We start from the raw sequence: 26,165 nt of genomic DNA, 5'->3' as shown, positions 1-26,165 counted from the left end.
TTTATTTAACTTTTGGACAACACTCAAGTATAATTTGTGCTTGACACATCTCCTTGTTTGCAAGGAGTGGTGGAACATGATTGGAGCCACATCCCTGTATCATCACTCAAGTACTAAAAGGTAGGTTGTCATCAATAGAAAACAAAAGTGCTGTTTCAAATGTGGCAAAAGGAAGGCACAAAGCGGCTCATTGAATGTCCCACCCTATTCCCATTAAAAACATCAAGGAGTATGGGCATGACATGCTGGAGTAGGACCAGCTATGATCTCGTTGAAGGACTGAATGGTCTCCTCCTGCTTCTATTTTATGTTAAAGGAATTTGAATTGAGCTGAATGCATTCCAGATGATGTGGAGAAAGGTGAGGAGAACAATTCTGAATTGGAAAATGGAATTTTATTCAGTAGCTGAAAGCATTCTGCTCCTCAGCTGGAAGGCGACTAGAATCAGCTCAAGGAGCTTCAACACAGTGTCGCTGTGATGCTGCTATTGTCTAGTGATCTGGAAAAGCGGGGTGTTGGCTCTAGCCAAATGTGGGAGATGTAAAGACATCCGTCTCATTGGGAAATCACATGACACTGTTGGGGAAAACTTTCCTTCAAAACCCAACTTTTTGAGTGAGATCACAATCATCTGCCTCACCCTGTGCCCCATAATGCAGGCAGTCAGCCTGGCACTGGCTCAAAGTGCTCAGTAAATCCCTCTCACACACTAATGCTTCGTTGAAGTTTCCATGCAGTGAGAGGAACTCCTGGTTTGAGCTCGCCTGGCCAAACAGCTTCAAGTAAGACCAGGGCAGCAGAGGGAAGAGCAGAAGCTCCTTTGCCTATTGCCTATTGCTGTCAAAATATGATTTTCATCTTGCACCCATCAGGACCATTGCAAGAATGCCAAACTTCAAATGGAGCAACAACTTAAACAGTGCAAGAAAAGGTAGCCGGGTGCAATCGCCATGGCAACATCTCAACCAATCAGAGTCAACTTGCCAAGCAATCAGCACCCATCCCCTTGTGTTATAAACTTCTCCTCTCTTTGATATTTGCCATCCCTGCATCCATCCCAATGAGTACAAGATGAAAAGCTTCAATGACAGTGTTCAGGTTCTGTACTGCCAAGTGACTGTTTGAAGTTAATTTCTCAGTTTGGGTTTGGGCACGTATGTCATCATTAAGTGCAAGTGTCTGAACTGGACCAGTCATGAGATTAGATTAGATTAGATTACTTACAGCGTGGAAACAGGCCCTTCGGCCCAACAAGTCCACACCGGCCCGCCGAAGCGCAATCCACCCAGACTCATTCCCCTACATTTACCCCTTCACCTAACACTACGGCCAATTTAGCATGGCCAATTCACCTAAGCTGCACATTTTTTTGGGTTGTGGGAGGAAACCGGAGCACCCGGAGGAAACCCACACAGACACGGGGAGAGATCAACACTATGCAGTGGCACCAATCAGTACCAGGCTGTAGGAGCTGGCAACTGGTAAACTGCTATGATAGAGGCTGCTGCTGCCTTGCTGAAGCTTCTTCAGAATGCCAGCATCTCAAAACGCACAGCAGTAGCTGAAATGGCCAATCGGAAGCTAATGTGCTCATTCTAACATACAAACTCCTAGCTGTTTTTGAAATTTTTTACCTGACTGAAAAGAATAAGTTTTTAACTTCTGCCTGCATTGAAGCAGACAGCTGTGTACCATCATGCACTGGCTGTTTGGGTTCACTGATCTCCAAATTGAAAATTACCTTCTCGTCCTCCCCAGCTTATTAACCAGCTCCTCAAAGAACTTAAAAATAAAAATAAACTTGCAAAGTAAGTGACCTCCCACTTAAATTGGAGCTAAGAATGTTTTTCTCTCAACAGGTTATGAAATTTGGAATGATCTTACAGAGAAAAATACAAAATAGGAGCCATTCGGCCATTCAACCCTTTGATTCTGCTTCACCATTCAATATGATCATCCAACTCAATACCTGTTCCCGCTTTCTCCCCTTTCCCTTTCTGCCCTTTAGCTCTAAGAACTACATCTAACTCCTTCCTGAAAACATCCAGCGTTTTGGCCTCAACTGCTTTATGAGGCAGAGAATTCTGCAAGGTCTCTACTCTCTGGGTGAAGACATTTCTCATCTCAGTCCAAAATGGTCTACCCGGTATCCTTAGACTGCGACCCCTGGTTCAGGACTCCTCAGTTATTGGGAACACACTTCCTGTGTTTACCCTGTCTAGTCTAGTCCTGTTAGAAGTTTATAGGTTTCTATGAGATTTCCCTCCCCTCATTCTTTTGAATTCTAGTGATTATAATCCTAACTGACTCAGTCTCAATTCATATGTCAGTGCTGCCATCTCAGTCTGGTAAACCCTTGCTGCACTCCCTCCATCACCAGAACATCCTTCCTCAGATAAGGAGAGCAAACCTACACATAATACTCTAGCTGTGGTCTCACCAAGACCCTGTATAATTGCAGTAAGACATTCCTGCTCCTGTATTTGAATCCTCTCACTATGAAGGCCAACATATCATTTGCCATCTTCACTGCCTGCTGCAGGTGCAAGCTTACTTTCAGTGATTGGTGCATGAGGACATCCAAGTCTTATTGCACATTCCCCTCCCTCAATTTACAGCCATTCAAATAATAATCTGCCTTCCTGTTTTGGCTACCAAAGTGGATAACCTCACATTTATCCACATTGTACTGCATCTGCCATGCATTTGCCCACTTACTCACCTTCTCTAAAATACACGAGGAGAAAGTGAGGGCTGCAGATGCTGGAGATCAGAGCTGAAAATGTGTTGCTGGAAAAGTGCAGCAGGTCAGGCAGCATCCAAGGAACAGGAGAATCGACGTTTCGGGCATAAGGGCTTATGCCCGAAACGTCGATTCTCCTGTTCCTTGGATGCTGCCTGACCTGCTGCGCTTTTCCAGCAACACATTTTCAGCTCTTGTCTAAAATACACTAAAGCATCTCTGCATCTTCCCCACAACTCACCCTCCCAGCCAGCTTTGTGTCATCTATAAACTTGGAGATATTACATTTAATTCCCTCATCTAAATTAATATATTATTGTGAATAGCTGTTGTCCTAGCACCCTACTACTCAGTGCCTGCTATTCAGAAAAAGACCTGTGTATTCCCTACACTTTGTTTCCTGTTTGCTACCAGTTGTCTATCCATGTCAGTGCACTGTCCCCAATCCCAAAAGCTTTCATTTTAGATGTTAATCTTTTATGTGGGACTTGGTGCAAACCTTTTGAAAGTCCAAATAAACCATAACCATTGGCTCCACTTTATCAACTCTTCAAATTACATCCTCAAAACATTTCGGTATATTTGTCCCTTTCATAAATCCATCCTGACTCTGTCTGATTCTCACCACCACTTTTCAAGTGTTCTGCAATTAATTATTTTATAATGTACTCCAGAGATTTCCTCAGGCTAACTGGTCGATAATTCCCAGTTTTATCTCGACCTCTCTCTCCAAGTAGAGGAGTTACATTAGCTATCCTCCAAATTGTCACATTAGCTAACCTCCAAACTGTAGGAACTGTTCCCAAGTCTATAGATTCTTGGAAGATGAAACAGTTTTACCCAGAAGAAGCAAGTCATTTAATATTTTTCAGGCAGAGGTAGATGGATTTTTGACAAACATGGGAGACAAGGGTGATGAGTCGGGTAGGAATGTCCAACTGAGGCCCGATTCAGATTAGCCAGGATCTTACTGAATGGCAAAGCAGGCTAGAGGGGCTGAATGGCCTACATCTGCTCTTAATCTGTATTTTCCTTAAAGACTGCAAATTGGAGTGGAGTAGGATCCTGACAGCCTGCCCTCACCACTTTGAAAATTCCAATGCATGAGGAAACCTAGAGGCATCTTTCTGGATTGCGATGTCGACATCACCTTGCACCAGCACATGTTCCCCACTCTATTGCCAAGGGGCCCTTTGGTTCTGTCCCATCTCCGAAGTATTTAAAATCTAGAACTCAACCCCCTCAAGGCTCTTGAATTTTGGTGTCTCTCTCACTGAATCTCTGTCATCCTGGGTCGAGAGTGCTCCAAGCATGCGATACCAAGGCATCCTTGATACTACATCCTTAAATATACACTGCCTATCAATATTCAAAGCCTTCCCCTTTTCCTAAACATTGAGGGAGTCTTCCAGCAGACGTTGTCGTAGCCAACTAGTAGCCTAAAGAAGTTAAATTTAAACTGGAACGTTTAAAGTTACAATAAAACCCACTCAGAGTTATTGTGGTATTCATTACTAGTGCTGGGCCCTCTAACCTTGATGTAATGAATATTTTAAATGGACTTTAGCAAAGCATATGCTTGTTTATCCCTCACACTAGATATTTTTGCCATCAAATTGAAGCTTCTCTTCATGCTTTGTGCCAGAATGTTATACGATAGCCAAGAGTGGAAATGCACTCTCAGTGCACTCTTAGACTCATTACATATTGACAATGATGACTGTCGAAACCCCCTCAATTATAATGAAAAACATACAAATAAACATTTGAATTGTCGCTGCCAAGTGCACCATCTGCCAAAGCAGTAAAATCCACAGGAAAAAGCTAACTAAGAGATTTTTTTTTAAAAACGGAGATTATCCCGGGTTGCTTTTTAGTGATTACACTGCAGAGTTCATTTAGCTAATTGAATACCAAAGCTTCTGCGTTTTGGGCACATTAAATGGTTTTAAAGAAAAAAAAACACATGAAGCACAGTCCTCATTTTACGATGGCATTGGTCTCTGGACAATTTCATCTCCACCACATCAGTCTAATTGTCTGATTATATTTGCTGACAATTAAATATTAATGATGTAATGACACAGTGATTGCTACAGATCTCAAATGACTACAATACTGACATTTTGATATCTGTGGATAAAAAGCTCTCCACAGTTCATGGGATGATGTAGAACTGTTTCAGTAAACACAGAGGTGAGCTTACTGTCAAAATACTGAGCTTCCAGATAGGGTGGGGGAGAGGATGTTTACCCCTTCCTGAAATCTAAATGCCTCACTAAATCGGGGCAATTTTTCAAGGACTGATGTCTAATTGTCATACAGCATCCGATCCCAACAGCAGCCTGTTCTGAGTGCTCTAACTAAGGAAATTGAAACAGTATCTCAGCTTATCTTGTACTGGTTCAACCATCAGCAAAGAAATGTTTAGACAAATTTTATGCATTATGTAGAGCAAATATCAAAACAGAGCACTTGGCAGATGCAAGGGTGGCCTCATTAAAATTCCTTAATTAAATCTCCAGCCTAAATGGAATCTGTTCCTGGATTTTTCACAGGCTACTATTTCTATTTGTTGCAAATATTGAGCTAAACTTGCGTTGAGAATGCACTCCTTTTTCCACAAGGTCCTAACCCTGAAATAAATACAACAGGCTGATCTGATAGGGAATGTGATGTGCCACTTGGCCATCCAGAGGAACAACCTTTTCTGTCCTTACCCTGTCGCAAAGGAAAGAGTTGTCAGTAAACATCATTGCCACCCTTTTGTTTCACTCAGACACCAGAGGGAAGAAGGGCTATGAGGATAGGTCAGGGGAGTGGTTTTCAGATCAAAGATTGGTCTGGTCCTAGAACAGGAGTAGGCCATTCAGCCCCTTGAGCCTGTTCCGCCATTCAGCGATGACATGGAGGTGCCAGTGTTGGACTGGGGCAGACAAAGTTAGAAGTGACACAACACCAGGTTATAGTCCAACTGGTTTGTTTGAAATCACAAGCTTTTGGAGCGCTGCTCCTTTGTCGGAACTGACTTCACCTCGTGAAGGAGCAATGCTCTGAAAGATTGTGATTTCAAACAAACATGTTGGACTATAACCTGGTGTCATGTGACTTCTGACTTTGACCACCCAGTGAGATCTGTGCGGGCTAATCTGTGGCCTAACTCCATATGTCTGCCTTTGGCCCATATCCCTTAATACCTTAGCTTAACAAAAATGTATCTATCTCAGATTTAAAATTAGCAAGATTATCCAGTATCCACCACTGTTTGTGGAACAGGCTCCCAAGCCTCTCCCATCCTCTGTGTGTGTAGAAGTGCTTCCTAACATCTCTCCTGAACAGTCTGGCCCTAATTCTCAGACTATGCTCCTGGTCCCAACCAATGAAAATAGTTTATCTTTATCTACCCTGTCTTTTCCTGCTAATATCTTGAATATTTCAAATAGATCACTCCATAAACTTTCTAAATTCCAAAGAAAAAGGGCCAAATTTGTATAAGTTTTCCTCATAACTCAACCCCTTATTGAACAGCAGAGTACACTCAAGGAGCCAAATTGTCTGCTCCATAGGAAATATACATACAGAAAGAGGCCATTCAGCCCATCATATCCACACTGGCTGTAATGGAGCCTAACACCACTTTACAGCCTCTTTTTTTCCCTCCATAAGAAAATAAAGAATCTCAAAGCTCATTTCCAAGGTTGTTTGTTTTAAACACAATTTGTAGGAGCCGGTGTTGGACTGGGGTGGACAAAGTTAAAAATCACACACCAGGTTATAGTCCAACAGGTCTATTTGGAAGCACTAGCTTTCGGAGCGCTGCTCCTTCATGGTTCCAAAAGCTAGTGCTTCCAAATAAACCTGCCGGACTATAACCTGGTGATATGTGATTTTTAACTTTGTTTTTAACACCTGCACTTTATAGGTGTGTGGACTCTTATGGGGCTTTGTAACTGTTCCATTTCAGTAAAGTTAGGGATTAGCTTTACTGCTCTCATAGTGCTTCAGGCTTCCCATGTTCATCAGTTACAGAGTGGGTAAGCTACAGTCTAGTCTCTATTTCTTCATGCAAGGCCAACATTTGTTGACCATCCCCAACTGCCCTGAGTGACTTGCTCAGCCACTTTAAAGGGTAGTTAGGAGTCAACCACATTGTTGCAGGACTGGAGTCACATGTAAGCCAGACTGGATAAAGTCAGTTGATTTCCTTCCCTGAAGGACATTAGTGAACCAGATGGACTTTTAGCAACAAGCGTCATAAATGATGATTTAAATTTAAATTTCACCAACTGTTGTGGTGGGATTTGAACCCATACCTGCCTGAGGCCTGAGCCTGTGGTTGGCTCCATCAGTGACAGTGTCACTGAGCTGCCATCTCAGATCTTTGCCATCCTCTGGATTCTGGTTTTGTTCAAGTACCACAGCAGGACTAAATATTGACATTCTGACATCAACAATGGCATCTTATCCTAACGGCACTGAAATCCTGTTCTGACAGTTCACATTCCTAACAGTAATGTTGATAAAAATGACCTAAAAGTACCAATGTGCCAGCATAAGCAGTGGCTCCCATCACACCATCAATCCTGTGCCTGATGCAATTCCTTCAATTGTGAAACCAGATCTTTTCATTGCTTTAAACTGGTGAAGACGTACAGATTAAAGTTCGCATGCCCCCCCCCCCCCCCCCCCCCCCCCCCCTTCAGGCAAGAACTTAAGAATTAGGAATAAGAGAAGGCCATTCAGCCCGTCAAGCCTGATGCACCATCCTATAGGATCATAGTTGATCTGATTGTGGCCTTAACTCCACCTTCCTGTCTGTCCTTCCCAAAACACTTGACTGGAAACCTAACTCAGTCTTGAATATATTCAATGACCCAGCCTTTACTGACCACCGGTGAAGAAACTGCCAAAGACTAACAATCCTCTCAAAGAACAGTATTACCCCCATTTCAGTCATAACTAGGAGGACTCATTATTTTGAAACTGTATCCCTTAATCAGTGGAATAGTGGACAAGATCGCAAAGAGAACTTGATCAATTGGTTCAAGGGCTGAGGGTTGGCAGATGGAGTTTAATGTGGATAAATGTGAGGTATTGCATTTTGGTAAAACAAACAAGCGCAAGGCTTATACAGTAAATGGTAGGGCCCTGGGTAATGTTGTAGAACAGAGTGTCCTAGGGGTTCAGGTACATAATTCTTTGAAATTTGTGTCAGAGGTAGACAGGGTGGTGAAGAAGGTGTTTAGCAGACTTGCCTTCATTGCTGAGCCCTTTGAGAATAGCAGTTGGGATGTCATGTTGAGGTTGTACAGGACGCTGGTGAGGACACTTTTGGAGTATTGTGGGCAATTCTGGTCTCCCTGTTACAGGAAGGATATTATTAAGCTGGAGAGGGTTCAGAAAAGATTGACCAGAATGTTGCCAGGAATGGAGGGTTTGAAACATAAAAATAGACTGGAAAGACTGGGACATTTTTACCTGGAACTTGGGAGGTTGAGCAGTGACCTTATTAAGTTTTATAAAATCATAAAGGGCATAGATAAGGTAGGGGGCATATGTTGAAGGTGAGAGGAGAGAGATTTTAAAAAGAACATGAGGGGCAACCTTTTTTACACAGAGAGTGGTTAGTGTGTGGAATGTACTGCCAGAGGAAGTGATGGATGCAGGTACACAAAAAATGTTTAAAGTACATTTGGATACAATCATGAAAGGAAATGTTTGGAGGGATATGGGTCAAATGCTGGAAAATGGGCCAAGATTAATTTGGGATATCTGGTCGGCATGGACTGGTTGGACCGAAGGATCTGTTTCCACATTGATCGACTCTGTGACTCTAACTCCAGATTCCCCAATGAGGGGGAAACATCCTTTCAGCGTGCATTCTGTCAAATCCTCTCAGGATCTTATAACCTTCAAAAAGATCACCTCTCATCCTTCTACAGGATAAAGGCTTGACCTGCTCAGTCTCTCATCACACTAGTATTTATATCAGCCACCTCTGTCACCCTCAACAGTTTGAATTCAAATAAACTTTAGACATGGAGAGATTCTGGGGTGGAATGAGATCATTAAACTCATCCAATCCATACAAGTCCCAGGATGGCCAATGCAGCCACCTGAGGGTTTTGATTCCGAATCAGTGGAGCAATGATGACTGGATCAGAGCAGGAAGGAAAGGAAACAATTTCAGGCGTTGTTGTTCCCCTGATTCTAAACTGAAATAAAGAATAGTTGGTCCTCACTGACAGGGACAAAATCCAACAAATACCTGCAAGATCCTGGGATACCATGAAAGGTTCATCTGGAGCCAAGGAGGCTGTAATGGATGGATGTGTTCACTTTCAGCAGAATATGAAATAATCAATTGCTGTAAAATGGAGATGGGGTTCATTCTCAAGCCACATGCTCTCTTGGGCTTTGGAGCCAGCAGACATAAGGAGGAAACACATCTGATACATTTGAGTAAGGAGCAGGATTAGCCACTTGGCACCCGCTCAGCCATGTCCAACCATCAAAGCAGATCTGATTACTCTATGTTGCCGCCTCCTCCTGATATTTCATTCCCTTGTACTTCAAACCTCTATCGCCTCTACCTTAACAAAACTCAAAAACTCTGCTCCCACTGTCTTTGAGGAAGAAGTTTCTAGAGAGCTGTGATCCTCAGACTTCACAGAAGGGGAAATGGGACATGTCATGTGACACTTCAGAGGAACGCTGTTAACTTGGGGCAATAGAGAAACAAAACAAAATCAGGGGAGGTGCTCAATGGATAATTGATGTTGCTTGTTGCATCCTATTTTGCAAGAATTAAAATAAGTCCCTACATTTGAAGCACAGGTAGACATCTCCCAACAATACTGCACTGGTTCAAATTTAGATCTCTGCAGATTTCACCCAAAAATCACTTGAGCTCAGCTCCTCTTGGTGCTCAGAGATGGTTAGTTTGGGGAGCAGTGGGCATACAAACACCATTGATTACAAGTGCCTTCTAGTTCAAATATTTGGTATGTAATTGATTGTTTGAATTATTTATCTTCTCCTCAGTTAAGTCATAGAACTAACAACACAGAAGAGGTCCTTCAGCACATCAAGTCTATACTGGCAAAAATATACCGGACCTGCTCTCGTCCTGCTTTCCTGCACTGGGCCCATCGCCTTGAATGTTACAATAGTATGAGTGTTTGTCCAAGTACTTTTTAAAGGATGGGAGGTGTCCCATTTCAGCTCCCATCCCAGATTCCCAACAGCCTGTGGGTGAAAAAGGTTTCTCCTCAGAGTCAGCGGGAGCTCGATGCTCCGTGTGGCTCTGGGTTTACGTGTGGTACCTGTATCTCTGACGCACAGTCCTTACTCGAGATGAGGAGGTGTGAGGACTAGTCTGTGCTATGGACCAGCCTCCACTGTCGGCAGTGTTCTCCCAAGGCACCATGTTCAGTTGCACACAGCAGTTAAAGGGACAATGTCTTGAATATTATTTAAGAACCAGTCTGCCATTCTGTGAAAGCCTCCACTCAAAATATGCCAAATGGTATGTTTTGCAAATTACCAAATGACTTTGAAATGCAGCCAACAGTCAACAATAAAAGCCCGGCTGTGTTTGCTTCAAAAGAAAACATATTTTTATTTAATATAAAATTTGCATACCTGGCAATGTACTTCTGGTAAATATTCGCATCATCAGTAATGGCACCTGGCTTCTCTGATGAGAGTCCGTTCCTGTGTTTTTGAAAATAAAGGAAAAGGAAGGTTTGATTTCAATAAGTTTCATATTTCAACAAAAAATATAAACTGACAGGATGACTCTGAGAGTCAATGCTCATTTCATGGTCTGTCTTTCTGTCTGAGACTCACATGTGACAGTTTCTGGATGCATAAGTGTCTAACTATTGAAACTTCACCTCCATTATGGATTTAAAGCAGAAAGATTATGAGAACAATTCATGACAGATTTTAACCCTTCAATGTCTCTCTTCATCTAAAATTAGAACCAATTACAGACTGAATGACTGGGAGCCAAAGGTGAATTCTAAACAAGGTAGCTTCATGATGAATTGAAGGCTCCCTTGGGATATTTGGATGCATCCTTTTATTAAGACTCAATATTATCCAACGGCAGTTCACATATCTTGGGATGATTCCCATACACACAGATGGTGAATGTGTAAAATATCTGGAATTGTTTCAGGGAGGAAACTGAATGAATGAGTCAACATGAAGAATAAATGGGTGTGTGACATTGCAGGTGTGTAACTGATATTTTATCACACAGATGTGAAATTGCAGGACAAAATCCCAACGTTGGCGCAGGACATCAATTAAAACCTGATTCTTATATTGATTTTCTGCATTCTGATGTCGACATGTCTCAATTCTGCTTCATGTGGTGATGTAGCTTTTTCAATGACAATGTTTAAAAGTGAAACAAAAACAGAAATTGCTGGAAAAGCTCAGCAGGCCTGGCAGCCTCTGTAGAAAGAAATCAGAGCTAACATTTTGGGTCTGGTGACCCCTTCAGAACTGAGGAAGGGTCACCAGACCTGAAACGTTAACTCTGTTTCACTCTCCACAGATCTGCAGTTCTTTTGGGTTTTTGAAAATTCTCTTTTCAATACACTCAATAATTCAGTGCCCCAATGATCCCTGAACACCTTCACATCCTGAAACCCCCAACCATACCTGAGTGCACACCATCAGAACCAGGGGTCGTCCAGAACTGACTGTTATCTCTAGTTGGACAAGGTGCTTGAGGAGGGGGGTGAGTCAGGAGTGGTACCACGCCTGAAATGTTCTGGGAGAGGCCAGGGATCAGTCCCCACCCAACCCCCAGCTTCCTGCTTCAGGGGCCAATCACCTCTGCAGTGTCAAGACCAAGCACTGGAACGGAACTTGACTCAGCGATTTTTGAGAAGATTTGTGGCTCATTCCTACCCAGGCACCTGGCTCTTCAGTTTGCAATCTGCTGACAGAATACTGAGAGGCCTGGACAGTGCAGACATGATGAAGATGTTTCCACTACTAGGAGAGACGAGGACACAAGGCCAAGTCTGAGTGAAGGAACGACCCTTTAGAACTGAGATGAGGAGGTATTTCTTCAGCCAGAATGGGGGAAATCTGTGGAGGCCAAGTCATTGAGTGTATTTAAGACAGAGATAGATGGGTTCTTGATGAGTAAGGGGATTGGGGGTTATGGGGAGAAGGTAGGGCTTGAGTAACATATCAGCCATGATGGAATGGCAGAACAGACCCAGTGGTCTAGATGGTCTAATTCTGCTCCTGAATCCCATAGGTTTATGATCTGATCTTGCTGGATGACTGTTAGTAGCTGACTTTCTCGTCAAAGCACAAGGACCAGCTCTTGGAAATACTCAACTGGCTGCAAAATGCTTCAAGACACTCTGAGGATGTGCAAGGCTCTATAGAAATGCAAATCCTTTTTTTTAATGCGGGTTTTTCCAGCTCATGAATATAATGGCAAAATGCACCTGTATTAGCACACCCCAAACTTTGGAACTCGATCTGTTGCTCAGACACAACCATGACCTGAAAGAGGTTCAGCTCCAGCCTCCCCCCCCCACCCTGAATCCACAAGGTGAGTGAAGGCCTTTGTACTTAGTTCTCTCCCACCATCCAACAGCTCTCCCACCCCGCAACAGGCACACTCCCCTCACACCGTCCAACAGCTCTCTCACCGTCCAACAGATCACCCCCCCACCAACACACTCCCTCCCACCGTCCAACAGATCACCCCCCACCACCAGAACACTCCCTCCCACCATCCAACAGCTCCCCCACACCCAACCTGCACACCCCCACCCACCATCCAACAGCTCCCACTCCCCACGAGCACACCCCCACCACCATCCAACAGCTCCCACTCCCCACCAGCACACCCCCACCACCATCCAACAGCTCCCACTCCCCACCAGCACACACTCTCTCTCCGAATTGACACGGCACAATCGTACTCTTACCGGTTTACTGCAGCCGAACTGGGCAGCCTTCTGCAGAGAAAATAATGAACAGAGTTGAACCTTTTACAAATACACTTGGAGATACTTTGCTGTTCCTGTCTTTTTCCTGGCCAGCTGCTATTCCCGGGCTAGGTTGACCCAAATGGTCGACGAACTTTAACACGAGACTCCATTGAGCATCCTCTGCAACTGAATTGCTCCCTTGGGTTTGGTTTTCACAGGAAGCAGCTGGTTGGGTTTTGTGTTCCATCCTTCATTGTTAATTCACTGGCACTTGGCTCCAAGTGTCATTCTTAACCCCAATGATAAGGACCAACATGTGTCAGAGCAGAAAGGTCAAACTGGATTGCCTGAGTCAGAAGTCACATGACACCAGGTTATAGTCATTCAGATTTATTTGAATTCACAAGCTTTCGGAGCACTGTCCCTTCGTCAGGTGAAGTTACCTAATGACGGAGCCGTGCTTCGAAAGCTTGTGATTGTAACTAAACCTAGTGGACTATAACCTGGTGTCGTGTGACTTCTGACTTTGCCCGTCCCAGTCCAACACTGGCACCTCCACACCCTCTTTTTCCATGGCACATCAATAATTATCTTAAATTGAAAGGGAAAGTGTATTTGATAATGTAGTGTCTCCTTAAAATTCGGAGCCAATATATTTATTTCAATCTACATGCAGATATGAACAAAAGTGAATCTGGAGTGTGTAAACTGAATGGACAGGATCTGCTGAGTCTCTCAGACACATAGCTGAAAATTCCCATCTTTCAGGTTAAAGTATTGCTGGAATTGTGAGTAAAATAAAAACGCTGGCAAATTCTTCCAGCTGGAATTGACGGTCAATGCCAGAGGAGTTAAACTCATTACAATAATTTTTCGTAGCCGTATTGCCACAACCATAAATTGCAATTACAGTAATGGAGCAGTGCTCGAGAAGGTCATGAGCAATGGCTGAGCGATGGGAGGACCCACTTCCTGAACTGATCATGGTTAAAGCTGCAGAGCTTAAGTGTGAGCTCAGTAAGGATCACAAATTACGTACCCCGCAGAGTCATCCAATGAAGTTTCAGTTTTGGAAAGGCGGCTGTGGGAGAGATTAAAACAAAGTTAACAACTCTCGCGTTTGACTTTAAGCTGAAAGTCAGTAAGTGTATGACACCTTTTCAGTCAGAGGGACCTCATTAAGACAACAAATGACAGGAAAGTTAAAGCACTGTTTCAGAGATTATTTGAGCTGTCACTGAGATCCCAATAGACCTCTCTGCTCACTGCCCAGTCTCCCCAAAGCTGAACAACCCTCACAGGACTCTCAGATGTCCAGCAGACACAGGAGGCAAGTATTACCTCCTCCATCAGAAACGTGAAGATTAAACACCCATATGGAGGTGTGCTGCATAGAATGTGCCATTATAGGATGCATCACATAGAGTGCATAATGTACAACATTCATATAGAGTTAATCACGTGAAATGTGTCCTAAAGATTGCATCATATAGAATGAAACATATAGAGTACAACATATATAATGAGTTGCATTGAGTGTACTATATAATATGAGCTACATAGAATGTGTCATATAGAATGCATCATATGCAGTGTGCCTTCTAGACTGTATCAGATACAATGTGTCATATAGAATGCTGGATAGAATGTGTCGACAGAACGGGCCATGTGGATGATGTCACGGTGAACACATGGTACAATAGCCCCACGCTGAATTGGAAGCTGCCAACCCGGAGCCCCACCTTGCAGTCAAGGATCCTGCTGCACAACTCTGGGAGTGTTTACTGACTGTCCTATTCAGTGACTGACAGCTGCAGGGACACTCCCAAACTGACAGTTGCCAGGCCATTCTTTCTACAAAGTATTGTAAACTCCAGTATCACATTGTCATGTCCATAATTCCAACAAATATAATCACTGTGACATCTCCTTTGATGAGAGCGGGCGACCTGTTTCCTAGGAGAAAGTGAGGACTACAGGTGCTGGAGATCAGAGTTGAGAGTGCGGTGCTGGAAAAGCACAGCTGGTCAGGCAGCAGCCAAGGAACAGGAGAATTGACATTTTGGGCATAAGCCCTTCATCAGAAAAACCTTACTACCCAACACCTGGAGGAAAAACACCTCATATCCCACCTTGGCACCACACGGGATCAATGTGGATTTCACCAGTTTCTTCATTTCCCTCCCCTCACGTTATCCCAGTCCCAAGCCTCCAACTAGGCACTACCCGCTTGACCTGTCCATCATCTTTCTCATCTATCCGCTCCATCCTTCTCTCCGATCTCTCACCTTCTCCCTCACCTTCATCTACCTCTCGCATTCACATCTACCTTCCCCCCTACCCCACCCCCTCTCCCATTTATCGCTCAGCCCCCCAGCCGACAAGCCTCAGTCCTGATGAAGGGCTTATGCCCGAAACATCAATTCTCCTGTTCCTCAGATAGCGGATGACCTGTTTTCTTGCCATGCTTGAATTGAATTTATTGTCACGTGTACTGAGGCACAGCAAGTTCTTTACTGCACTACCCTCACTCCTTCTTTTCTGGGAATCAGTGATTCCTTCATTTCTCAGAAAAGTGTCAGTTCCTCATCTGCTGAAGGGCCTTGAGTGACCAGCGACCCTGAATTCACTTTTATTCATTCACATGTATGTACCCCCAGCACGAGTGCCAGCTTTACTCTCTCTTTACAAATCTGAAGAAGTGTCAGACCAGACTTAAAGCATTAACTCTGTTTCTCTATCTTCAGATAGTGCCAGGCCTGCTGAGCATCTCCAGCATTGTCTGTAATTATGCCCCTCTCCGCCCCTCTGCTGTTGTGAAATTATCCAACATTCAGTTCTAGATGAACAGAAATCTCCTCCTACCGAATCCTGGGAAGACGGAAGTCACTGTTTTTGGTCACTTCTCCAAACACCATTCCTATAGCAACCGACTCCATCCTTCTGCCTGGCAACAGTCTGACTCTCAGTCAGTCTCTGTACAATCTTGGCATCATCCCTGGCCCAGGGATCACGTTCCTGCTATGTACCCAGGCCAACACTACGATGACCTATTTCCTTCTCAGTAACATTTCCCAACTCCACCCCTGGCTCAGTTCACCTGCTGGTGAAATCCTCCTTTAAGCTGTCATTATCCATAAGCTCAATGTTTCCAAAGCACTCCTGGTGTGCTCAGCCATATTCTGCACCCCACCCCCCACCTCCAACCAGACAAGCCCCCTCCACAAATGTGAAGTCATCAAAAAATTCCGCTGTCACCCTCTGAACTTACAGGAAATCACATTCACACCATCAACCGTGAGCTCACTGACCTACACTCTTTCCCAGGAAGGTGCTGGCTTAACTCGAAAGCTTTCCTCCTTGATTTTCAAAGCCCTCCACAGTCCCAGCCCACCCTCCCCCCTCCCTATCTCAGGAATCTCCTCCGTTTCTGAATCTTCTCCAGTTCCAGTTTGAATTGAGCCCCCAGTGGGGGCGGTGCCTTCAGGTGTATTTCTCCTCATCTCCCCAGCTCTCTCTCCCCATGTATGAGGCTGTTCCAAACCAGTATCTTGGACTGAGCTTCTGATCCCAGAGCGGATATCTCGTTATGTGAGTTGACGTCATGTTTTGTTTTATAACACTGCTGTGAAACACCTTTGGGGCATTATGCCATAGGCGCTATATCAGGGTAGGTAGTTGATTAATGTTGTTCTTTTGTTGACTAAACTGGTTGTCTGATTGATTAAAACCAATCAGGGGAGTTTTTGTTCTCCTGGGCAGAGATTGCGGGTTCGTACGCAGTGGCCAGTTTGTGTGGACTTTAATGACTGGGCCTGGTTGACATGGAGATGTCCACGGAAAGACCTAGAAGGGAGGTGTCAAATGGAAGGAGCGTCAATAATCCACAGACATCCTGCTTTGGTTGAGGGAAGTAGGGGTCAATGGGTTCAGGGTGATCTGCTGCTGGGGTAGGGGCAGAAGGGGAGAGGGTTGTTCATCCCCTCAGGGGAGGCAAAAGAGAGCAGTCAGCTACGGCCTCTTTGTTACTTTGGTCAAGACACAGAATGTGGGCTGTTTGTGCTGGAATTTCCCACCTTACAACAAGGGCTGCACTTCACAAACTGTACAGAAATACAAGGTTTCTGCCTGAAGTTGGTAATGCTGGGTTCTGTAGCTCCCTGAGACTGGTCACTGAGTCCGATTCAGACTGAGCAATGCCTTTTTTTAAAAATATCATTTGAGTGTAAGAGCATTTGAGAAAGTGACTGTGTAACTCATGGACTCAGTCTCGTTCTGAATCCTGCCTGAAGGTGGAAGATTGAGAGTCTCTATCAGGAAGTTGCTTGTCACCATCTGACACTGATCTTCGGTGCGATAGAACGTCATCCTTATCATCTGCTCCAGCTCAAAGGCTACTCAATGGTTCATCTCAATCTCTCTCTCTCACACACACACACATACACGCATCTCTCTCCCCCTCTCTCTCACACACACACACGCATCTCTCTCTCACACACACACAGACAGAGCTCTCTCTGTCTCTCTCTCACACACACACACAGAGCTCTCTCTCACTCACACACACACAGCTCTCTCTCACACACACACACATACACGCACACACATACAGATATACACACAGAGGTCTCTCTCTCTCACACACACACACACAGAGCTCTCTCTCACACACACATTTTCACAGACACAGACACAGACATGCACTCACACAGGCACAGGCCCACACACATACACACAGACACATGCAAACACACACATAAACATATAAACACACACACCCAAATACAAGTGTATGCAAACTCACACATGCAACACACACACATAAACACACAGACATGTAAACACACACACAGAGTCATGCTCGGAGACACATATGCAAACACGTGCACACACGTGCAATATTCATATGCAAACACACTGATATACGCAAACACACAGACGTACGCAAACACAGACGTACACAAACACACAGACGTACACAAACACACAGACGTACACAAACACGCAGACATGCAGATACACACGTTTAAACTTTCTGTTTCATCCAAACTGCTTCCATTTACTCTTGGGATTCACCATAAAGTTACAGTGTGCGCTATTTCGTTCCCATTTGTCAGTCTATTTATTTCAAACTCCTGTGCTAACGGAACAATCAAAAGAAATGCTACACAAACACGTTAACCGGTGCTGCACCCGAGCATAGAAGCACACTGACATCTCTAGCCAGTCAGAGTGATCAGTTGCCTGCCTGTGTGGATCTGTAAAGGTTAAAATCATTATTAATGTAATCAGAGAACATTTTACTAGCTCAAAATAAAATGGACCCTGTGCTTTGAGATGAAAACCAATTTTCAACATAATAGGCTCATTCATTTTGAATACAATGTGATTGGAATTATTTTTCACAGTGACGCATACACGCTGATGCTCTACAATTTATTAGGGTGCACCGTTATTTACTATCCTTGCTGTTTATGTCACTTTTCTGCAGTGAAGTCATATCTGACAGGCTGGGCTCAAGACACACTGAAGCTTTGAATATCCTACTGGCCCCATTAACTGGTGAGCACTGATGTGTTCACATGACATTCCCCCTGTCCATTATCTTAATGATGTTTTAACTTAATTGGGTTTATCACCTTCACCAAAGTATTGGACAAAAGACTGCCCACCACAGTTATTTGTCTGTTCTGATCTCTAATTGCCGTCTCTAGGTTACCTGGCACCTTTTCCCATAAGAATTTAAAGGAATTTCATTATATTTTGATAAAATGGATGTGTTCAGGCCCAGTCAGCCCACACTGAGCCTGCTCCCACTGCTGAATGAGGCCCAGACAATGTGTCCCCTTGTGGAGGGAGACTAGAAGAACTAGGTCTCAATAGGTTCGATGGGAGTCCAGGGGGCGAAGGTCTTGAGTCTTTGGAGAACTCTTTCACAGACAGCAGTGGGTGCCAGTCATTGAGTACTTTTAAGGCAGGGATAGGTCCTTTTGTTGTAATCATTCATGAGAATCTATGAGCATTGTTGACTGGGTCAACATTTACTGGCTATCCCTAATTGCCCAAAGGGTAATTAAGAGTGATATTGTAGGTCTGACCAGGTGAGGAGAGCAGATTTCCCTCTCTAACGGCCTGTAGTGAACTATTGGGATTTTTTTTAATGACAGTGGTTACCATTAGGACAGCTTTTCAATATCCATTTTATTTGCAATAAAATTTTGCCCAGGTAGAATTTGAACTCGAAACCCCAGAACATTGGCCTGGGTCTCTGGATTACTAATCCAGTGACATTACCGGTACTACCCAGCTCTCCCTTGACTAAGGCCTGGCTGTGGGTGGGAATGACGCGACTGATACTGCAATTGGGATGGCAATGATCATCATGAGTGGCAGCACACACTGGATGGGCTGAATGGCCTACGCTGTTATAGCACCACCTCACCCTCTGATTCCCTTCTCCCTCATGAGGTGGTCTCATTTTCATTTAGGTCTATCTCTGTGATTGTCTTTGTCTGTTTGAGGTGACAGACTGTTCCACATTCTCTCTGAGGAACGGAGACAGTGGTAAATCTCTGGGTTAAACCCCAATCAAAATCATCTGATTGGAATTACAACAGCGCTCAGTAACACCCAGACCTTTGAAACACAGCAACTTTGGGGCAGGAGTAGGCCATTTGGCCCATCAATCCTGCTATCCCCCCATCCAACACAACCATTGCTGATCACCCAGCTCCATCCCCTGTTCCTGCTTTCTCCCTTTGATGCATCTAGCCCAGAAAACCACATCTGGCTCCATCTCAGAACCGACCGGATCTGGTGAATGAATGGGCAAAGAATAAATCTTACTTGACGGTGGAGACAGTTCCGGTGGTGATGGAGTCGGTCTTGGAGAAGCTGGATTTCAGGAGGTCGGTGCTGCCGAAACTGGCGGAGGTGGGCGACTCGGTGCTCACGGTCAGGGCACACGGGCTGCTGGACAGGGGGGCAATGCCAGGGTTGGTGGGGGCCTTCGCCATGGCCAACTTCTGGATGTTTTTGATGTCATACTTGGACGGACGGCCCACCTTTCCAGTTTTGAAGGCGATGGCACCCCCCATGTCCGGGTCACCCTCGCCCGGCTTGAAGAGGTGCAGGTACTTCACATTTTCTAGGTCGTACTTCGACGGCCTCTTGTAGCTGTTGCCGTTTTGGGGCCGGATGCTCTCGCCGATCTTCAGCTTCTGGATGAAGTAGTCGTATTTGGAAGCGCGGGAGAGGAGGCCATGAGCCGAGGAGCTGGGAGGGGCAGCAGGGGCAGTGGGCTTGGCATCGTGGCGAACGGGGGCTTCCTGCCCAGAGAACAGGCCTCCGGCTGGGATTGGGTCCTTTCCTCCGAGTGTCCGGGAGCTCGAATCCTCAGCTTTGGGAAGCGGGAGCAGCCTAGGCAAATGCTCCCCCGCCTTAAGTTTCCGGATGTATTCCTCGTATTTGGAAATGCGCACCCTCCGAGCTAAGCTGTCCTCGCCCGGGGAGGCCGCTGGGTAGGTCTCTGAGGTAGTGGCGTTCAACTTGTCAAAACTGATCTTCTTGGCCAGTTCATCCCTGACGTTCTGATCATCATAGCCAAACATCCCCAGGAATTCATTCATCGTGGTTGCTGCATAGTCATGGAGTGTCGATGTCTCCCCTGGGGGTGTGGAGTGTGTAGGGCAGGGATGGGAAGGGGGTGGAGATCAAAGAGTTAAACATTGCAGGGACATTCGGCACAGCTCTCCAGTTTTACAGCTGCTAAATTAATTTGTAAAAAGTAATTAATACAGGGGCAAAATAAAGGGAGTTCATCAATGTCAGGAAAATCAATTTCGCTAAATGTTCGAGTCAATGGCTTCTCAGTACATTAAACAAAGTTTTCAAAAATGCTCTCTGCTCATCGCTTGACTCTGTATGTACAAAGTCATCTTCTCTGTGCTGTGGCTCGCCTTGTTTTAATGGTGCACCCGGTTTATAAAGGACACATTTCGGGGGCTTTCCTCACTAAGTTGTTCTTAAAAACCCCGGCAATGACTCATCAGAGAAGTGAACGGATCCATTCTCTTTCCGCCTCACAGACTGCAAAAGGAAACTGTCGTGTTTTCAGAAATCTGAAGCTGACCGGGCTGGTGGACAATCGAGGGGACGCTGGCAGATGACCCAATTCCTCACTGGTTTTCCCTCTCTGCTGTAATTGAGGAGGGACTCCCCCTCCCCGTGACATTTGTGCCAAATGTGAGGATCCTCCAGGATCCCCAGTAAATTTGTGGATGGTCAGCGTTGCCGATTCTGACTGGATACATTTTCACATGGATCTCCCAACCACCACAACCCCCTCCTGGGTTACACCAACCGTTTCTCTCCTTCACCTCCCATACCTTCACAATCAATTAATAAAAATATTCAAGGTGAAGAAACACACCGTTTTGTTTAAATGTTACAATTTCTCAACTTGCTCGGGCAGATATGAAAGATCCCAGAGCGTCTAGTTGGACATAGAGCAGGGAGGACCCCTCAGAGATCTGGCCAATGTTTATCCTTCAGTCAGGATCACAAGGTGGATGGTCATTATCCTGTTGATGTGTGTGTGAACTTGCTGTGTGAACATTGGCTGCTATGTTTCCTATCTGACAACAGTAACCACGTTTTATAAAATACTTCGCCGGATGGCCAGTGGTCACAAAAGGTGCTATATAAATGCCAGCTCACGTTCCTGTCTATGCCTTCTAGCTTAAGTCTCACATCCTGGGGAGCTGGCAACTGGACTTGAAAGGCAGGTTCATCATTTTCCTGTTGTGAAACTTGACAGGGTTCAGAACAGATTTACAAGGGTTACCAGGGTTGGAGGATTTGAGCTATAGGGAGAGGCTGAACAGGCTGGGGCTGTTTTCCCTGGAGCGTCAGAGGCTGAGGGGTGACCTTATAGAGGTTTACAAAATTATGAGGGGCATGGATAGGATAAATAGGCAAAGTCTTTTCCCTGAGGTTGGGGAGTCCAGAACTAGAGGGCATAGGTTTAGGGTGAGAGGGGAAAGACATAAAGGAGACCTAAGGAGCAACTTTTTCACACAGAGGGTGTTACGTGTATGGAATGAGCTGCCAGAGGAAGTGGTGGAGGCTGGTACAATTGCAACATTTAAGAGGCATTTGGATGGGTATATGAATAGGAAGGATTTGGAGGGATATGGGCCGGGTGCTGGCAGGTGGGACTAGATTGGGTTGGGATATCTGGTTGGCATGGACAGGTTGGACCAAAGGGTCTGTTTCCGTGCTGTACATCTCTATGACTCTATGACTACAATGTTATTCAATGGGACAAGAGAACTTTGCCCTTTGTCTGTTTAACAAATGGTGATAAGGACCCGCGAAGGAATTCTGCATCTTTCTTTGATTGTGTAGTGAACTCTGAGCCACAATAACCAAGCAGGTGCCCTCTCAGTGCTGATCTTTGTGGGGACAGTGCAGATTCTTTCTGAACTGCCTAGCTACTGAAGGAGGGAACTGCCCAGGACTCATGTGCCAAATCTGGGTCGGCAAAGGTGGAGTAAAGCTGTGACCAGGGAGATCTGCTATCCTCCATTTACCCAATGACTCCCCCCTCCTCCCAGTGCCCACTTTCCACATGAAGAACAAGAACTGGGAGTGAAGAGAGACGAAGCGCTCTTTGTTACTGCAGAACAAGCTGCTACCTTCAGGTGGCAAGTATCAGAGACTATGGACATCACGGAATATGAGACCAGCACAGGACAATGGCACTGAGGTCAATGATCAACCATGAACCAGAATGGGGCAGTACATACATGGGGCTGAATGGTCTACTCCTGCCTCTAGGATCATCTGAGAGGAGAAGGTTAGCCAGTAATTCGAGCAGAATTCTTCTCATAGAATCCGTACAAATCTGGAAGCAGGCTATTCAGCCCACCAAGTCTGCAATGACCTTCCAAAGAGCATCCCACTCAGACCTACCCTTTCCCTGTAGCCCTGCATTTACCCATGGCTAATCCACACATCCCTGGACAATTTGGATAATTTAGCAGGGCCAATCCACCTGACCTGCACATCTTTGGACTGTGGGAGGAAACCGGAGCACCCGGAGGAAACCCACGCAGACACAGGGAGAACATGTGAATCCCACACAGACAGTCACCTGAGGGTGGAATCGAACCTGGGTCGCTGTGGGGCAGCAGTGCTAACCAGTGAGCCACCTTGGTATTCAACGTTAGGACTGACATGGGTTCTCTTTAATGCAATAACAGCGAAATTGATTTCACCAACGCCTCCCTCATCCTGCCTTAGGTATGACAGCTGGTGACACTGTTTTGGGAAGATATGTGTAAAATTTTGTCACCAGGAATTTCAAAACCCTGAGAGTTTTGGCTTGTAAGGAGCAACCAGGAGGGTGGGGAGAGGAGAGTTATTAAAGCTGACAGCTGTCACAGTCCATCATTGTGTTTTCGAACAGTTTAACATGTAGAGAATAATTGGTGTGCCTCCAACCTTCTGATACATGCTCTCTGAGTACAGCTCCATGTCAGAGAAGGAGGATTCATAAGAAAATCTCTTGAATCTAACTCAACGTTACAGTTAGAAGACAAATCAAAGCACCGTTATATTGCCGTCTTGAAAATATCACATCACCATCAGCATTTCAAACTAGATTTTCATTAAATACAAGAGCTTCTCTCCTCACATGTTCCTTCAAGGCACAGCTGGTATTGCATTATCTCCTCTGATGGTGAGGAACAGACATTCAGGGTGGAAAATCTTGGGGAATAGTTGGAAATCCAGTTGTTTGTCAAGCCAGGCCAAGAGGCCTTAAATGTTGCAACTCTGCGAAACAGATAGAGCACCGAACTCAGTGCTCCGTTCATACATACAGGAGCCATTACAGCAATGCTTCAGGCACACTTTTTAAAATTAATTTACAGGAGGTGGGCATCACTGGTGAAACTGGCATTTCTTGCCTGTCCCAATAACACTGACTGGTTTGCTGGGGCTGGGGCCGTATCATGTGGGAGTTATGAAGGAGCCAGTTGGCTCTGGATTTGGAGTCATGTCAGACTGCGTGAGCGGTAAATGGAGGAGACAGTGGTGGGTGACTGGACGGCTGGTCTGCATTGCAGAGTGAGGTTAACAGCGTGGGTTCAATTCCTGCATCAGCTGGGGCTATTTTCCTTCTCAACCTCTCCTCTCGCCATAGCGACCCTCAGGATAAACCACCACCAATCATAGAGATGTACAGCACGGAAACAGACCCTTCAGTCATACTCGTCCATACTGACCAGATACCCTAAATTAATCTACTCCCATTTGCCAGTATTTGGCCCATATCCTTTCAAACCCTTCCTATTCATATACCCATCCAGATGCCTTTTAAATGTTGTAATTGTACCAGCCTCCACCACTTCCTCCGACAGCTCATTCAAGCACCACCGTCTGCATGAAAAAGTTGCCCCTTAAGTTCCTATTAAATCTTTCGCCTGTCACCCTAAACCTATGCCCTCTAGTTCTAGACTCCACCACTCCATGGAAACATCTCTCTATAATAAGAGAGCAGCATCTGGGACTACGGCAACTTTACCTGACCTTATCCTTTGGTGGCAGTGCATTAGATTAGAAATTCCAGGCCAGTGTTCTCACCAAGACAGCTGGTGAGATTTGAATTCAATAAAAATCTGCGATTAAAAGGTAGTTCAAAAATGCCCACTCTCAATTGTCATTAAAATCCACCAGGTTCGCTCACGTCCTTTAGGGAAGAACAGTACTCAGTCTGGCCTCTATGGAATTCCAGACCTACAGCAATGTGATTGACTTGTAAAAGTCCTCTGAAATGACCCCATTAGGGGCAACATGAGAAAGGGAATAAATGCAGGTCTAGCCAGCAATGCCCACATTGCATGAATGAATGTCAAAATTCAATAGAGGGTGGCTCAGTGGTTAGCACTGCTGCCTCACAGCACCAGGGACCCGGGTTCGATTCCACCCTCAGGCGACTGTCTGTGTGGAGTTTGCACATTCTCCCCCTGTCTGCGTGGGTTTCCTCCGGGTGCTCTGGTTTCCTCCCACAGTCCAAAGATGTGCAGGTTAGGGTGGATCGGCCATGGGAAATTACCCCATAATGTCCAGGGATGTGCAGGCTGGGTGGGTTAGCCATGGGAGATGCAGGGTTACAGGGATGGGGTGGGGTCTGAGTGGGATGCTCTTTGGAGAGTTGGTGTGGACTTGATGGGCCAAATGGCCTGCTCCCACACTGTAGGGATTCTAAAATAAAAATGCTATTAGTGATCGAGGTGAGTTTTCACAGCAATCCAATGGTTTCAGGGTTACCGTAATTGACAGAAGATTTCCACCCTGGATTTATTTAAATAACTGAATTTATATTTCCAGTTACCACTGAGGGATTCAAATTCACATCCCCAGGTGGTTTGCCTGTAACATAACTACGAAGCTGCCTTTCCCTTGTTAAATCTGTCCCTTGCTTTAACCAACTGAATGTAAAATGGTAGGTGTTTCCCTACACCAGCTGCAGACTCTCAGTGACCACAGAACCCGAACAGCAGAAAGTGAGTCTGGGAGAAGTCTGGATCCACCTCACCCACAAAGTGCTGCAGACTCTGGGTGAGCTAAAAACTCCAAAACTGGTGGGTTTTTGATAGGTGAGGGCATTAAGGGTGATACAAATAAGATAGGAAGATGGAATATAACACAGAGAAGCCGTGATCTGATTGAACAGCTTGTGGAGGTGCTGAATGGGTTTCCTCTTGGTCCTATCTTCCTAATTATGGGACTAAATTCAGTTTTCAAAATACTCAGCTTGCTTATTAAATAATACTTGTAGTTTTTTTTATTAATTCATTCATGAGACATAGGCGTGCCAGCCCTTATTGTCCATCTCAGTTAAGAGTCGACCACATGGTCTACAGTCACATACAAGCCAGGCCGGGAAAGTGGGTCTCCTTCCTTAAGGGACATGAGTGAACCAGACGGGTTCACTCATGTAGGGATCTTGTGGATTTCTGAGTTGGTGTGGGGCACAGTAGTGAATATGTTCACACTTCCATCAGGAGGATGTTTTAAGATGGGTAGTGAATCAAGGGTCACCAAAGAAAAACGGGAATAGCTTTTATCTGCCGTGAATCAATGATGCGGAGAAGGAGATGGTGGAGTGAAAGCAATGCCTCAGATTGTTCATCGTGGTTTTGAATGCGTCCTCTTTTATCATTTGAAATATGAAATATACATTAATCCTCTCATGCCTGGAGTACAGAAGAGAGAGATTGAGCAGTTTAAGCCTATGCTCTCTGGAGTTTAGAAGATTGAGAGGAGATCAAATTGAGGTGTAGGAGACACTAAAGGGGATTGACAAAGTAGATGTGGAGAGGTTGATTCCTCATGGGTCAAAGAGAGGTCATGGTAGGGTAAGGGACAGCAGATTTAA

The 26,165-nt window shown here is 45.1% G+C and overlaps 1 protein-coding gene across 14 annotated transcripts in view; it reads right to left on the bottom strand.

The window, feature by feature from the left end:
* casz1 (castor zinc finger 1) overlaps window positions 1-26,165 on the bottom strand; it is a 402,949-nt gene that overhangs the window by 81,557 nt on the left and 295,227 nt on the right. For all 14 annotated transcript variants that reach the window (XM_043676242.2, XM_043676250.2, XM_043676245.2 and 11 more), the window contains 4 exons: window positions 19,565-20,384; window positions 13,758-13,799; window positions 12,716-12,745; window positions 10,389-10,460 (listed from right to left, as the gene is read on the bottom strand). In XM_043676242.2, the coding sequence (XP_043532177.2) occupies window positions 10,389-10,460; window positions 12,716-12,745; window positions 13,758-13,799; window positions 19,565-20,384 (964 nt within the window). The remainder of the gene's footprint in view (window positions 1-10,388; window positions 10,461-12,715; window positions 12,746-13,757; window positions 13,800-19,564; window positions 20,385-26,165) is intronic.

This window comes from Chiloscyllium plagiosum, unplaced genomic scaffold (genome assembly GCF_037043375.1).
Source record: "Chiloscyllium plagiosum isolate Xiang-an unplaced genomic scaffold, Cpla_swu_hap1 HiC_scaffold_37, whole genome shotgun sequence".
Classification (NCBI taxonomy): Eukaryota; Metazoa; Chordata; class Chondrichthyes; order Orectolobiformes; family Hemiscylliidae; genus Chiloscyllium; species Chiloscyllium plagiosum.
Note: the sequence above shows the minus strand (reverse complement) of the source record. Positions and strands in the feature narration are given on the sequence as shown.